The sequence below is a fragment of the Anolis carolinensis genome, chromosome 1 (assembly GCF_035594765.1).
Source record: "Anolis carolinensis isolate JA03-04 chromosome 1, rAnoCar3.1.pri, whole genome shotgun sequence".
Taxonomy (NCBI): domain Eukaryota; kingdom Metazoa; phylum Chordata; class Lepidosauria; order Squamata; family Dactyloidae; genus Anolis; species Anolis carolinensis.
Genome location: NC_085841.1, coordinates 291,824,437 through 291,841,288, shown reverse-complemented (window position 1 = coordinate 291,841,288; position 16,852 = coordinate 291,824,437). Strand labels below are relative to the sequence as shown.

At 38.0% G+C, this 16,852-nt stretch overlaps 1 protein-coding gene and 1 long non-coding RNA gene across 2 annotated transcripts in view; one reads left to right on the top strand and one right to left on the bottom strand.

Moving 5' to 3' along the window:
* Nucleotides 1–975: 975 nt before the first annotated feature.
* LOC107983265 (uncharacterized) lies at nt 976–15,889 on the top strand. Its single transcript, XR_010001991.1, has 3 exons — nt 976–1,162; nt 9,880–9,982; nt 15,685–15,889. It is a non-coding gene; the product is annotated as an uncharacterized LOC107983265 (long non-coding RNA).
* The window catches only part of LOC103279986 (catalase), a 29,004-nt gene continuing 13,873 nt past the window's right edge, over nt 1,722–16,852 (bottom strand). The window contains exons 5-13 of the mRNA XM_062967864.1: nt 15,886–15,990; nt 14,236–14,361; nt 13,158–13,349; nt 12,877–13,029; nt 10,199–10,337; nt 9,197–9,327; nt 7,232–7,339; nt 6,332–6,418; nt 1,722–3,364 (exon numbers count right to left, since the gene is read on the bottom strand). Of these exons, the coding sequence (XP_062823934.1) occupies nt 3,347–3,364; nt 6,332–6,418; nt 7,232–7,339; nt 9,197–9,327; nt 10,199–10,337; nt 12,877–13,029; nt 13,158–13,349; nt 14,236–14,361; nt 15,886–15,990 (1,059 nt within the window). The 3' untranslated portion in view covers nt 1,722–3,346. The remainder of the gene's footprint in view (nt 3,365–6,331; nt 6,419–7,231; nt 7,340–9,196; nt 9,328–10,198; nt 10,338–12,876; nt 13,030–13,157; nt 13,350–14,235; nt 14,362–15,885; nt 15,991–16,852) is intronic.

The window sequence follows — 16,852 nt, the reverse complement described above, 5'->3', positions numbered from 1 at the left end:
AAAAGATAGGTAAAGTCTTTGATAGACACAGTTCTGGCCAAACTGAGGCTCCTTCCTCATTCTTCATGAAAGTGCCTTTCCCCGAAGCACTTTATAATCACTCTATTGCACTTTAGTCTAAATGGCCCCTCCATGCTATCTCCCTCCATCAAATTGGTGGTCCATCTTATTTTATTATATTGTTACTCATTTTATGTTTTAAATGAGCTGTTATGGATTGATGTACTGCATAATGTCATTTTTTTTAATATATATTTTTATTGAAGTTTTACCTTATAAGATAGAGTAAATTAACATTGAAAGAGTGAGAACATTTGATTGTATAGAAAGTGGGAAAACTGAGATTTAAAAAGGATCAAAAAGAGAGAGAGAGAAAACCAAAAACCAAAAACAAAGCTAAAATGTCCATATTTATATAAAAATGTCATTTTATTGTGTTTTTACTCTTTGTAATGTTTTAATTGTTGTACGTTGGTTATTGTTTTCGGGCCTTTGTCCCCTGTTAGCCGCCCCAAGTCCCAGCCGGGAGATGGTGGCGGGATAGAAAAATAAAGTTACTTACTTACTTACTTGCCCCTGGTGGGATTCCTAAAGGGGCAGGGCAACTGAGACTTCAAATGCAAAGAGGCTGTCTAGACTGACCCCCCAGAAACTGTACATAAAATAAAAAGTTTGCTGAAACATGTTGAACTACTCATATTTTCTGTGGATTTGGAATCTACCATTATATCTCCATGCTATTCTTGCATGCTATTCCTGCCTTTGATACCAAATTTTCTTTTAAAGAAGTAATGCACAGGAACACAACTGAGGTGTATCTGTAAATATATTTTATACCATGATAGCTTTCTTTCGCAGATGAATTGACCGATTTCTTATCTTGGTGTGAGTATGTTGCCTGTCAGCTTATAGCGGTCCCATAAATTTCACAAGATTTTCTCTTTCTTCCGGTATTTACTTCCTATCACCAGCAGATGGAACCAGGTAGCTTAAAATGACAGATCTGGGAAAGAAAAGCAGTCAAGAAGCTGTATTTGAACTTTATTATTTGATTAATTGATGGTATTTGTTTATCACCTCTCAACCCACTGCTTTGTGTGCCCACCAGCCTTGATTTGTAGGATGATGGAATATGCCACAGGACTTGTACATATGAGGAAAGGTAAGTCATTCACCTGAAACTGGCTTCAGTCCATTTAGGTTTTACCAAGAGTAATAAATAGATATCCCAAATAACATCTACTATAGCACTGAAAGGAGTAAGTTCATTTTTTAAATCACATGATGGATATGATGCCCCAAGAACTATTGAGTACTGTTTCCCCTCTGTCCAGTTCTTTGACCACCAGTAGGTAAGAAATACCTGAACAGCAAACTGAGAATGCACACAACCGTTTCCATGCTTATTCATTCTTCATAGTCATAGCATTATTATTCCACTTTAGTCCTATAGAATTCTGTAGTTTGTAGTTTGGTGAGGCACTGGGGCACTTCCCTAAACTGCGAATCCCTGGATTCCAAGGGATGTTACCTTGGTAAAAATGGAGTAACCGTGCTATATTCTGTGCACTGAATGGATCTCCGGTCAAACTCGTTATGCACAACTTCAAGATTCTGTTATCCTCTTGTGGTTCCTTACATATAAACTTATACTCGACCTGTCAGTTCTTTACATAGAAAATACATCTGAAAAAATGACAAATCAATTTAACATGCAAATGCATTATTTAAAACAGAAATGTATTTCCACAAGAAATCTTTGGAATCTCCTGTATTCCCTAGTGTATCTCTTTCCCCAGAACAACATTTTTGTTGTACCTAAGACGTTCAGGCTGTTTGCATTTGTTTGTTTGATTAGTAAACTATTCCCCACTCTTGTTGATATACATTGTAGTTCTGGTTACATTGTGTGTAACTCAGACCCCTTCCACACAGCTGTATAAAATCCACATTGAACTGGATTATATGACAGTGTGGACTCACATAATCCAGTTCAAAGCAGATATTGTGGATTATCTGCCTTGATATTCTGCATTATATTGCTGTGTTGAAGGGCCTTCAAAGGCTGGAAAAGCAATGTTTTTGAACTCCAAGCTCAGGTATAAATTTTCATATGCACATATACAAATTAGCATATGTAAATGTTATTCAAGTCCATGTCTGTTTTTACTCTTACCCACATACCCCACCCTAAATTATGCATTCCTTCTGTTTTGGGGATCGAAGGGAACAGAAGAAGAGCCCTTGTCTGCATCTACCATTGAGATACCCTGGTATAATATTCCTTCAATCCTTTTCTAGAACTTCATCTATAAAATAAAAATCCTGGATCCTCAAATCCATTAGATACAATGCTGTGGTAAAATGGTGAGGTCAACTCTTGTTTACAGCTGCAAGTTATTATCTATTTTCTATTCAAATATTGTTTGGTTGTTGGAAGTCTGTATAACCAAACAACCTTTCTCATCAAATGCAAAAAAGGTTTTAAAGTCATTCAGATAACAGCATGATTGGTATTTCATAGTTCTAAGTGTAGTTTGTGCCATGTCACTGTGCCCGGAAAATAGTTGGCCCAATGAAATCACATTAAAAGAAAATGCCTGTAAAAAGTTTCAAGACTATATTAAATGTTAAAACACAGCTGAGGGCCCTTCCAGACAGGCCCTATATCCCAGGATCTGATCCCAGGTTTTCTGCTTAACCCAGATTATCTGGCAGTGGTGACTCATATAATCCAGTTTAATGCTGAAAACTTGGGATCAGATCCTGCGACATAGGGCTTGTTTGGAAGTGCCTGAGATATAAAAATACAAAACTCATTTCATTAGAATATTTTTATTTTAGACTAAGTATTATAATTATAATCCAGATTATGTTTTCAATCTAATGTCTCAAATACACCACCGTAATCAACAAAAAAAAGTTTTAGCACCTATACAATCTAACACTTAAGTATTTAAGTATAGTCCTCCCTAAGAAATTTAGAAATAATTGTTTTAGGCACACAACTGAATAAAATCCCACATTTTCTGCTTTGAACTGGAATATATGGCAGTGTGGATATCCCAGTTCAAGCAGATATTGTGGGATTTATTTGCATTGATATTCTGTGTTATATGGCTGTGTGGAAGGGCCCTCATTTTATATGGTTATATTTGGATTTTTATCACAAATACAAACTTAAATGTTTCTCCTTGCTGTGAAAAGATCATTCTACAAAACATGGAAACATTTGATCAGTTAGACTAGCATTCATTTCATGAGATAATGTTCTGATCAGCAGGAATGGTAATCCAAGATCATGCCATTTAGAGATTAGTTCTTTTCAGTCTGTCATGAAACTTGTTTAGATGTTTACAGTACCCTAGAAAAAAAAGACAACATAAATTACAAATAAGTAGCCAGTGCTTTTTAAGCAGGAGGTTATTTTAACTATTACCTTTTTTCACTTGGTTATTTTCCTTTTTAAAAAAACCCAACAATTTATTCACATTTTTTAAATAGACATTTAATAACATATATGTTGTCTAGTGTGACATAAGTGTGAAATTTATATTCACTGTTTTCTTTAAAAGGTGAATACTGTTTAATGATAGTGTTTGTTCTACCAATAAAAATGTATTTTCACTAAGGGCCGATCTGCATGAGCTACATAACTCGGAACTGATCAAGAGTAAGGCACTGGATCAGTGCGGGTGTCCACACTGTGTGGTGCCAAGTTGGACTAGCGACTGGATGGAGTCCAGCTGCCTTATTCAGCACTGCTGGAACATCACCCTTGACATTCCTTCCCCATCCACCCACCCACCCACCCATGTCCTTGGCTTAGCAGCGACCCCCAGGCACAATATTACTGGTGGTCTTTTCTCATCACATCTACTAATGCGGGCTAGAGCACCAGAGCAATGCAGGAGAGGGGAAGAATAACTCCCTCCTTTCTCCAATTATTCTGGCGCTCCTGCCAATGTCAGTAGATGCAACAAGCAACCACCACCACCAATTTCATGCCTAGTGGTCATTGCTAAGCTGAGGACAAAAGGAAGGTGGTGTCATCCTCTGTCCCTAGCCTGCCTGCGGAAAACCAAATGGCCATGAGAACCAGTTCCAAACTAGAACTCGCTCAACTGTTCACACTGGTTCCATCTACACTGAACATCTAGGTAGTGGTTTCCAACCTTTGGTCTTCCAAGTGTATAATTCCTAATAGCTGGTAAACTGGCTAAGATTCTGGGAGCTGAAGTCCAAAACACCTGGAGGACCAAAGGTTAGGAACCAATGATCTAGGTAGATGTGATCAGTCTGCAGGTAGGTAGCTACACAGCACATGTAAACTGATCTGGTTCAACCCAGGGAAAAATACTTAATGCAGCTGCACTCCAGTTCAATAAAATTCTAGGGTTTCTGGTTTAGGGAAACCCAGGGCTTCTCTGGATGAGCAGTTTAAAGGCTCCTTCTTAATTTATAAACCCCAGAATTCTGCAGATAAGACATTAGGACACATCTAACTAATAAATTTAATAATAATAAACAATCAAAACATTAAAAGCATAAGGCAATTTGTGGCAAGCCAACAGGGCTGAGGTAGTATCTGAGTCAGAATGTTTAATAAAGTGCTAATCCTCCTCCTCCTCCTCCCAATAAACTAGATTACATGAGTTTCTAATAGCTTCTTAAAGGAGATTAGGCCAGTGTTTTTACTGTGATCTTTAACCAGTCTTTATCTCAGTCTATTACTCCATCTTGTTTGAAGGCCTTCATCATTGTTCTAGCACCAAAGAACATCCCTACCGAGAATTTTCAGGACTACAGACCTGGACTTCTTGTCTGGACATTCCCAGAGGGTTAGATTAAGTCACCATACCTCACCAGCTCTAACTCTCAACACCGGGACACCACAGGGCTGTATGTTGAGTCCTCTGCTTTTCACTTTTCACTACATATATGATTTTACCCCCGTCCACCATAGCAATATAATTACCAAATTTGCATATGATACAGCTGTGGTGGAGCTTACCTCTGAAGGGGATGAGTCTCCCTATTGGGAGGTGGATCAGCTGTTCTCATGGTGCAGGGACAATAATCTGGTTCTTAACATCAATAAGACCAAGGAGCTCATAGTAGATTATAGGAAGAACAGACCAAAAATTCAGCCCTTGGTCATAAATGGAGACAAAGTGGAGCAGATAGCCAGTTTTATGTTCCTGGGTGTCACTGTGAAGGAGGATCTGACCTGGGGCACTCATACGGCAGCATTGGTTAAGAGGGCCCAGCACAGACTGTACTACCTGAGACTTCTAGGAACCACCAACTGAATGAAAAACTGCTAGTGATTTTCTACTACTGTGCTATAGAGAGTGTCCCAAATGGGCAGAGTTCGGACTTCTTCATACAAGGCCTTGATAAGTGCCTTTTCAAGACTTACACGGCCTGATTTCCTTTCTTGTGAGAAATTATAAAGTTCTGCCCCTCTTTGGAAGAACTTTATAGTACTCGCTGCCTTAAGAAAGCTCAGAACATTCTTGGGGACTCCATCTCAGCCGATATAGTCCTTTTTTTAATTATTGCCATCTGGAAGACAGACTAAAAGATAGCTTTTCTCCTAGAGCTATAGCTATGTTGAACTCTGTGGTTACACACTAATGTAGCATTGAAGGCTGTGTAGTGGTGGTGATGTAGAGAGATGGGTATGTTGTTTTGTGGTGTGTGCGGAGGAAGGCATGTAATTTTGTTGTGCAATAGCACAATGACAAATAAAGCTATTCTATTCAATTGAGCCCCTGGTAGCACAGTTCGAAAACATGTAAATGTGAGTAGATCAATAGGTACCGCTCCGGTGGGAAGGTAACAGCGCTCCATGCAGTCATGCCAGCCAAATGACCTTGAAAGTGTCTAAGGACAAAGTTGGCTCTTCAGCTTAGAAACTGAGATGAGCACCAATCCCCAGACTAGACTTAATGTCAGGGGGAAAGCTTTATCTTTACCTATTCTATTCTATTCAAATGACAGGTCACAAAGGATTATCCAAGTTGACCTGGCTGCAGTAAACTTTAACACAGCACAAGACAGTGGCCATTTGCAAAGCACAGTTCTGTACAGCCATAAAGAAGCCATGTTGCTGAGGCCTGCAATTCCCACAGTCTCTGCTTGCAAAGGGTTACTGCTGGGGAACCATGAAGGTTTTCTCCACTTTATGGAAGATATGCCTTCTCCTCTATTTATGGTTATGTCTTCCTCATATCAGTCTATAGCAGTTCACATCTTAATGGCTTTAGTTAACTGTCCCTTGTCCTCACTTTCTACAAAGCAATTTGAGATGAAATAGCTCTGATACCTTGTTGGAGCCTTTAGCATTGTGTCTGTCCAAGTGGGCTTGAATGCACGTGCCATACTCAGGATGAACATCAGTAAAGTTCTTCACCTGGATCATCAAAGGAGATTGAAGCAAAGAGTAATTTCTTTTTCGTTTTTCTTCATTCCTACCTACTGTATCAATTCTAGAACATGTGCCATTTGCTACTTAGTTGTTGATCTGAAACTTCAGCATTTCTAGTTTACATTCAATTCAATTTCTGATTGGCTATGGACTAATATTAGATGCAATAGTACCTAATGTGACTATAGCATTATTCAGACAATTTTCTGTGTGACAGTGCAATCTTGTATGTTTCTTTGGTATGTCCCCTTTATTTTAACCAAAATGTTTTCCATGGTGAGGAATGGGACCAAATTAGTCCAAAAATAGATATAGGTTTCACTTTCAAAAGGCACTGTATTATGGGTTATTTAGTTATCTCCAGTTCTCTTCCTATCTGAAGCAGCCAGTAGTAAGGGATTGCCCTTAAATTTTCTTGGAGCTACATTGCGCCATAAACTGATTAATAGTGAAGTGAAGATTTAGTAATCACAAACCAAAAGGCCAGCCTCACCATGTTTTATTGGGGGGAGGGGGAGAGAGAGATAATAAATGCAGATGTTCTGCAGATAGAAAGATTTTGCTACTTATTTTACTGCAACTGAGGCTTTCATTACTCTTTGGCCCTCATGTTTTAAAGATATTTTGGAAACCGTATGACCCTTTATATTCTTAACAATGTATATTTTCACTCATTGGTCCTTTTCATTTCATATTTCTGTGCATTCTGCAATCTGTGTACCCTTTGCCTGCTAAAATTATCACATTAGAAGTGCTTACAGAAAAAAAATGTGAGTAGTTAAATCGTTTACCACTTACAGCTCTCTTTTGAATAAAAAGCTGAGCATCCTTAAGATGGCCAGCAATATTCTCACAGAGTCTCTTGCGCTCTTCCTCTGTCAATACTTTGGTATAGAAGTCTTGTACCTTTAAATAAAAGTTGAAGACAAAATTGTATTACAGATATATCTTGTGCTGTTTAGCAATTTATAGGTTTTCTGCAATAAGAACAAAAACCGTCAACATTATACTGTATCTTAAGAGACACTAACCACTGGCATTATCACGAGAAAGAAAAGTAATGGGAATCAGAGTTATTCCTGAAGATTTGGCTCAGATCGTATTATACTTTTCAGTACATGCCTACAGCTCATACTATTATACTTTACAGTACATGCCTACAATTCATGCCTAGCTTGGGGACCCAGCAGTGCCTGGGTTATTAGAAGAAGGCATTATTTGTTTTGCGATGTTAGGCAATATCACTTAAGTTTGGTCCAGATCCATCATTGGCTAGGTTCAGTGCTGTCTAGATAAGGGTGAATTACAACTCCCAGATCCAAAGTCAATCACCCCCAAACCAGGCCTGTCTGCACAGTTGGCCATGTTGGGTCTATGTGCCATGCTTGGTCCAGATCTGATGTCAGCTGGGGTCAGGGTTCTCTGGATAAGAGTGAACTACAACTTCCAAAATCAAGGTCCATTCCCCTAAATGCCTGCATTATGTTCAGTTAGTCATGGGGCTTCTCTGTGCCAAGTGTGGTCCCGATCCATTGTCGCTAGAGATCACTATTTCTCTGGATGCAGGTGAACTACAACTCCCAGTCTATTGTCTAAGCCAAGTTTGGTCCCAGTCCATTGTCGGTGGGGGTTACAGTATCAGTGAAGGTACTTGAAGTCCCATCATCCATGGCAAGATTGGTTCAGATCCATCGTTGGTTGGGTTAACAGTGCTCTCTGGATGTAGGTCAAGTACAACTCCTAGAAATCATTGTTAATTCTCCCCAAACCTCTTGTTCGGTTGCTGATCAATTCCTCTGTTAATTGTGTGCCATAGGAAAGGTTAGGAAAGGGAGAAGTAGTGGGTTGGGTCATGCAAATTAAGGAACCTTGAGATGTCCATTCTGGAGGAAAAACAGAACATCTAAGATGAAATTGTCTCTGCATGAAAGCCTTCACTTGGGTGGGGGGCAGTATGGTGTTTGTGGAGGACACTGGCAGAGTTTGGACTACATGTTCATGGCGCTGACTCTAACCTGCATGCCAGTGGAGGGAGGGCCATTGGTGTCTCCTGCTTGGTGGGAACTATAGTTGTTTGTGGAGGCGGGAGGCTGTCTGTGTAAATGGACATCTCCGCCACATACGCATTTTTCAATTTTATTAGATTTTTAGATAGATAAATGACACTATCTGCTGCAGTCTCATTTCTGACTCTATCAGTGGCTTTAGATGCGTTCTCTGAAAGAGGAAAAATGCATGAAGAAGGACATTGTACCCTGTCCCGAATTCTAAAAGGAAAAAAATACTAGTTTGACTCTTTAAATACTAGTATGTGGACCATATTCCTAAACCTAGACAGAACAGTTTTCAGAACAATTACAAAGAATCTGCTCACTCTCAATCCCCATGTGCTCCTGCAAGTATGACAAGTCATTATATTTATATTTTACAATTAACATAGTATAAAAATTATTGAACAATATTCAACTGATGGAGTCATATTTTTGTTTGTGTTTACTGCCACATTACTACTGTTTAAAATATAAACAATAACTATAGTAACATACACCATATAAATATATCAATATTTGTTGAAAAAAGAGTTATATTCCAGAGGATAATCATACGTTCACAAGGTAATGGGGGACATGAAAGACATGAGTTTGCAACAATTTCATTTGACAAGCTCAAAGAAATGCTGTCAGTCAATTTACTCCATAAAAACAGCCTATACAGGTATCTTATTCCCAAAGTAAGATAACTCATAACTCCTGTTCTGCTTACCTGAGACACATTATCCTCATTTGCGCTATTGAAGCGCTGTACATCACCTGAAATATATACATGAGAGTTCTTCAAATTGGGATGGTCCACAGGACCACTAAAACTGTTTGGATAATAGTTTGGAGCACCACCTAGAAAAAAGTAATTACTGGTATTTTACTATTACGTATTATGAGAGAGGCTGAAAGGTAAAACAATTATACTGAAGAATATCTGAAATGGTTCAACCAACATCTACACATGGAAAGATTTTTTTAAAACAAAATATTTTCAGCAGTAACAGGCTCAAAATCGTGATGAGCTCTCATTTAAGGAATTGGAAGCAGGTAAATATAATAGACTTTAAAGGAAATTTACTTCTGCCTTCTGTAGAGCTCTTCAAGAAGTTACTATGCATTATTAAAGAATTACTTCTAAGTGCCCTTCCAGACAGGCCCAAAACCTGTGATGAGTTCCAGATTATATTGAAGCCTCCAAACAACACCTCAGGCTATACCGATTTAACCCAGAGTAAACCTGGATTTCCAGGTTTGCGCCATCTTAAAACACCTTTCAATAAGAACCTTTCAATAAGTTTTGGATCTTTGCAGGTGTTGGGCCTGCAGGGACTGACTCGGGTCAACCTTCCAAGATCCCAAAGGCCAGTCCCTACTGCCATTCTGTTTGTTTGTTTGTTTTTTCAGACTCCAGGAGCTCGAAGAACGGGATGGCACTGCCACCCCCAATTGCCCCCTAAACGTATCGGAGATGCCTGCCTCCTCCTGTAGCTCTCTCTGGCACATTTAGGTGAGTATTGGGGGGCTGGGGGCTGGCAAAATAGCCTCCTTGGTCAATCTCTGATCAACTCAAGTGAGATTCTAGCCACCACCATCCCCCCACCCTCTAATTGAGGTGTTTGGGCTCACTGTATGGCCTAAATCCCAAGAGGAACCAGCATTTTAAATGCCAGTTCTTCTCAGGATTTTGGCCTGTGCAAGAGCCCTAAGGATATACCACGGTTACCTTGATTGCCAGATATGCACATTAATCCATCTCTGTGGTAGTTGGCCACTTGAGTTTGGTATGGGCAATTTACAGGAATCTGCAGATAATTAGGTCCCAAGCGGTGTCTGTGAGTATCTTGGTAGGAAAAGAGACGTCCCTAGAATAACACATCAAACAGCCACATGTGGGAGTGGGTGACTTCTGTTTCAGTTAATTTCTATCAATGTCTGGGTTTTTTTTTTTGTTTCACACAGTTTTAATCAATTCTTTAATCTATTGATGCTCCTAACACCTGCAGGTATCAGGTATTAGATATCATTCTAAAAGATCTCCTAGATCAGTAGTTCTCAACCTGTGGGCCCAGCAGTGAGCCGTGAGAACAAAAATCCGGTCCACAAACCTCCTTCCTCTTTATTTATTTATTTTATTAATTTTATTTTCACTCTTTTCTGCAGAGCTGACCATTGCATTGGATAGAACACATCAGTTCTACATATGAAAACATATGGTTTTCTGTGAGCAAGTAGATGGCAAGTACTGGATGGCATACATTCTGTATCAGAAAATAGAGCTGATGTGGTCTATCCAATGCAATTTTCAGAATCAGCACCCAGATAACCATACCAAATTTAAAGTTGACCAAAAGCTGATTTGTAACCTTTTAGGTACAGTAGAGTCTCACTTATCCAACATTCTGGATTATCCAACGCATTTTTGTAGTCCATGTTTTCAATACATCGTGATATTTTGGTGCTAAATTCGTAAATACAGTAATTACTACGTAGCATTACGGCATATTGAATTACTTTTTTTTGCCAAATTTGTTGTATAACATGTTTTGGTGCTTAATTTGTAAAATCATAACCTAATTTGATGTTTAATAGGCCTTTCCTTAATGCCTCCTTATTATCCAACATATTCGCTTATCCAACATTCTGCCGGCCCATTTATGTTGGATAAGTGAGACTCTACTGTACTAATGTTGGAGAGGGACTAATGTCCCTAGTCAAAGTGGTCCCTGGTCAAATTGGCCCTGGTCAAAAAAAGGTTGGGAACCACTGTCCTAGATCAAACCAAAGGTGCTCTTTCATGTATCAAGCACTGTATTTAAGATTGCTAAAAACTATAAGATGTGCTTATTTTGATTAAGCATATTTTTACAGAGGTTTGTATTCTTGCCAACATCTAAGTCAGCCGAACACAATTGCCTGGATCCATGAGAAAATTACAAGGTTTCGTTCAATTTCTTAATCACAAACCAGTTGAGATTTTAAAATATTAAACCTTTAATTATTTTCCTTGGCACTGTGTACAGTAGGACTATTTTTACTAGTAAATCATAATTAATTACATGGATACACTTCAAGGACAAGGCAGCATAAATGTCATTCCTATTTCCCAGGTCACACAACAGCTCTATGGGGTAGTTCAGACTAGATACTTAAGTATCTCTCTGGATTTGAACCTGACCAGGTCCCAGATCAACCAAACACCACACAAGTTCTAAATCTATAAACATATAGATTTCCCACTTCCTGTTTTATATTTTATTTATAATGAATGAAAAGAGCTGTGTTATCTTTTTTATAGGAGAACATTTAAGCAGCTGATTAAACTACTGACAATGATGTCTCTTTTTATAATTGACTTCTTTTTATTATATAAAACAAAAGAAATTACAAACAAGAGTTATATAGTTCCCATATTTTAATGTATTAGTTCTGCTTTCCCGTATAAAACACTGGTAGATTGAAATGCTTAAGGGTGCTAAACACTTGTTATTACTGTTATATAATGTTTTCTCCCTAGAAGATTTCTGAATTCTCTGGTTTATGAGCTTGATAAATGTGAACCAAGTTTATTAAAACTGATCATGTTATACTGGATATCATTATTGGTCGGCTAATGATTAGTAAAAGCCAGGAATATAGAATGATCTGGTATGAAATTCACACAGTTCAGCAGAAATGCAAGAAACTGATATGTTACTTCATGTGGACTGAAAGAAAAGAGAAAGATTGTATGGAAGCATGTCTGTAGCCACGGGGGGTATTAGGGGTTCAACCCCCCCCCCCTGAAATTTTTCAGGTTAAAAAAAACCTGGTTTACTCATGAATTTTAACTGGTTAACTAAATCCCCATGCTAAGTTTATGAGACACAAAAATTTAAGAGTCCCTCCAGGCACTATCTCAAGCAGATATTGACAGGTTTGTAGCTGGGGGTGAGGGGAGAGGGGCTAGGGGTTCAACCCCCCCCCCCCAATTTTCAAATCCCCTCCCGAATTTTTTTTCTGGCTATGGCCCTGTATGGAAGGATGTACAGCATTTATAGGATACAAGAGCAATAGAGACAATCCAAATTAATCAATATTATGCTGGGGTTTATTATTATGCTCTGTTTACTGTACCCAGGGCCAATGGGACATATTACCCTGTCTTCAATATCAGATTCATCATCTTTTTTTATCTTATATGGAGTTTAATAAACTCTATATTTACAATTCCTGTTGATGCAGGATGGGGGCAGACAGAAGAGAAATGAGAAAAGAATTAAACATACAAAAATAAAGTTTTGATTCTTTTCTCATTGATAGTTTCATAGTCATGTAGCATACCATTTTTCTCATTATACCATAGCTTAGAGAACATAAGAAGACAATGTCATTTGTCATGAAGAAATATTAAATAGCCTATACCTGTAACATTTTATCAGGGCTAGGTTCAATTCCTGGAGGCATGTTGCTTGGGTCAAAGGCAAGTTGTTCCACTTCAGCAAAATAGTTGACAGGATTCCTGTTTAGGACAATCTTTCCGACAGGAATGAGAGGATAATCCCCATGAGGCCAAACCTAGAAAATGAGGCAAACATTTTATTCCAGTCTTCTCTGAGATCAAAGTTTCCAAACTTGTAGAACAGAGACATGCTGACATTTCTTTTCTATATGCAGTATGTGAGAGAAAAATATACCATACTTACCTTAGTTACATCAAAAGGATTGAATGGAAAATTCTCAGCTTGTTCAAATGTCATGACCTGAATATAGAAACTCCATGATGGATAATCTCCATTAGCAATAGCATTGTAAAGATCACGCAGACTATAGTCAGGATCTTTAGAAGCCAGCTTTTCTGCTTCTTCAACAGTAAGATTTTTGATTCCCTGGTCAGTCTGCAAATAACAAAATAAATCTGTTTGAATAATCAGATACGGAGTGAATGGCAGTGTAAATATCAGAAGCAAGCCTATACTTACTGCCCTATATCAGTGTAGACCTCATCTTTCTTATTTAAAGTCAGATTGCAGCCCTCCCAAATCCATACAATGGCATGCAATGAGTAGGACAGGGAGCTGTTCTTCAAGGGAATAAGCATATAGCTACAAGGACTTTTTAAAAAAAATGGAAATAGATAATCATATATTCTTTTTAAGTTTATAAAAGTATATGAACAAAGTATGCAATAAATGAAAGAGATTAGCTGCTTTGCGAAATTGACACTGATCAGATTTATTAGTGGTATATTACTACATGAGGCAGCATAAAGCTTCCAAAGTTCAAAATATTGAAGAGGAATTAATAATAAAAATATATGGAGACATTTAGAGAAATTATGTAACTCATTATTGGTGAAGTACGATCCATAGTGTGTCTCCTTGTCATTCTTGAAAAGCCATGTCTCTAAAGGAGGAACTATTGCAATAAAACCAGGATGTTTGGCTTATTCTCATCATTAAAGATTTGTGACAAAAGTTTACAAGTCCATATTATTGCTGTATAAGCCCTCAACTAATTTAAAATCTTACAAAAACAGTAACCACACTCATATTTTAAAAAAATCTGATGTCTATGTCTATGGGGTTTTCTACATCAGCAAAAAAACCAGCTGCCATGAAGCTGCACTGAATTCCAAGCCCACCCCACTCTTAGACCCACACCTACTTGTAATACACTGCACTGACTTTGCACTGATAGCCAAATTCAGATTTTAAAACTAACCCTATGTAGTACATTCTTCAAAGTTAAATTCTAAACAAACAAAAAACCTGCAGTATTTACCTTCGAATGAAATTTGCAGTACACTGCTTCTCCGCTAGCATTCACTAGCTTGAAAGTATGTGATCCAAAGCCATGCATGTGACGAAATCCATCTGGAATGCCACGATCACTGAACAGAAATGATACCTACAAAGCAGAAGCAGCAGCAGCAATAACAAGAACCTTTATTTACATATTTCATTAAAAAATAATTTATGAAAGTCACCTTCCATGAAAACTGAAATCCATAAAGCTCGTTGATTAGGTATGACAGACCAATGGTGTTTAAGCTCTCTGGTGTGGAGGGCCAACAGGGTTTTTTCCTATTGTGCCAAGAACTAGTGCTACAGTAGAGTCTCATTAATCCAAGCCTCGCTTATCCAAGCCTCTGGATTATCCAAGCCATTTTTGTAGTCAATGTTTTCAATATATCATGATATTTTGGTGCTAAATTCGTAAATACAGTAATTACAACATAACATTACTGTGTATTGAACTACTTTTTCTGTCAAATTTGTTGTATAACATGATGTTTTGGTGCTTAATTTGTAAAGTCATAACCTAATTTGATGTTTAATAGGCTTTTCCTTAATCTCTCCTTATTATCCAAGATATTCGCTTATCAAAGCTTCTGCCGGCCCGTTTAGCTTGGATAAGTGAGATTCTACTGTATATTTGAATCCATGACTAGCACTGCTTCTTTTTTTCTGGAAACTCTTCAGCAACTAGGAACTGATAAGTCATGGGCTGATACTCAGATTGCCACTCTGAGTAGCACTGTGATAGACTGATTTTTCCCCCTGTACAACCAAGATATGCTTCCAAGCATATTTTATTCTTAGGCTGACAGTCCAATAAATCTTTATCCTGTCTCAATAATGCAATCTTCCATTTTCACCTACCCGTATATACTCGAGTATAAGCCGACCCAAATATAAACCAAGGCACCTAATTTTACCACAAAAAACTGGGAAAACTTATTGAGTCGAGTATAAGACGAGGGTGGGAAATACAGCAATTACTGGTAAATTTGAAAAATAAAAATAAAATAGATACCAATAAAATTACATTAATAGCAGTTAAATGTTTTTGAATATTTACATTTAAGATAATTTAAGATAATAAGGCTTTAATAAGATAAGACTGTACAACTCTTATTACCTATATATTTGAGTATTAACTGACCTGAATATAAGCCGGCCAGGACTCTCACTCGAGTATAAGCCGAGGGAGGCTTTTTCAGCCCTAAAAAAGGGCTGAATAACTCAGCTTATACTCGAGTATATATGGTAATACATCTGAAGGGACAAAATGGTTGTGCATTTGAGAAGACAAAGGAAAGTATGGCATAGCATGCAATAAGCTGTTTAAATGGCGCAGACATTGACCTAACATATAATAACCGAAATACTCATAGGTGAAGAAATTAAAAGAGCACAAAGACAATATGACTTATTTTCATTGTTTCAGGAACCTGGTATGGAAACCTGACAGCACTTCTTCCATTTTCCTACTTTTCTCCATGAAAAAGCAGAAAAGAAAGAAGGTATTTATTCTTCTTTTCATCTGGGCTACTTCAAGAAGCACATAATAAAAGAACAAAGGGTGGTTGTAGTTTGCAAAGAAAAGAAAGGGGGAAGCAAAAAGTAATTTTAAAAACATAGACCCTACCTGGTGCAGAGACTCAGGAAGAAGACTCCAAAAGTCCCATACCATGTCTGGATCTTTCAGATGGGTCTGCGGATTCCTTTTTTGACTATGGATAAAGGATGGAAACTAAGAAGAACAAAAAAAAATAAGATGGCATTAAATTACAATACACTAATATTACAGTTAGATCTATTGCACATTACATTTGTAGTCAGTTCAGTCTGAAATCATGTATTTGTAAATTTAAATCCATAAAATTATGTGCTCTTCTACACCAGTCACTTAGATCAGCTTGGAACAAGGTTGGAAGAACCCAGGTTTGTTATGTGGAAGATGACAATGACATTTCTGGAACAGGCTCAAGGTCAGGAATGTGGCTGCATTAACCACAGAAGGTGGCCTCAAACTGGTTGCAGAATCTACAGTGTCTGCGAACTTGACATTGCTGGGGAATGCAAATTTTTGTCCCCATATGCTACCCTTGAATCATGGGTGTAATTTAGGAGTACTATTCAATCTATCATTATTCTTAGATTCCAAATATATTTGGCTAATCCTTTAGTACTAGCCACTATCTTTCTCCCTGTCCTAGGAGCTCAGCAAACGGGCTCAACCAATAGGAATCTTATGTGGGCATACTGGAAGAAACAGAATAAGGTGGGCTTTTCTTTTCAATTTAACCTCTGCAATCCAGGAGAATCTTTTGGGATATTTTGTCAGTTTAAGGCTGGTTGTTCATGTGACCTGAGTGGAGACTAGCTTGTGTATGCATTAGTGCTATATTTTTACTTTGTGTGTATGCACAGCTTGTTCTCCTGAGCAGAGAGTCTCAAGGGACATGCCATCTGCTGAGAAGTGGGCCAGAGACTCAGTTGGAGGAGGATCTAGAGCAGTGTTACTCAAACTGTGCTCCTTCAAGTGTTTGGCATTGTATGTAACTATGTCTGGTTGTTATTCCTGGGTACATAAGATTGCAGTTACAGCATTT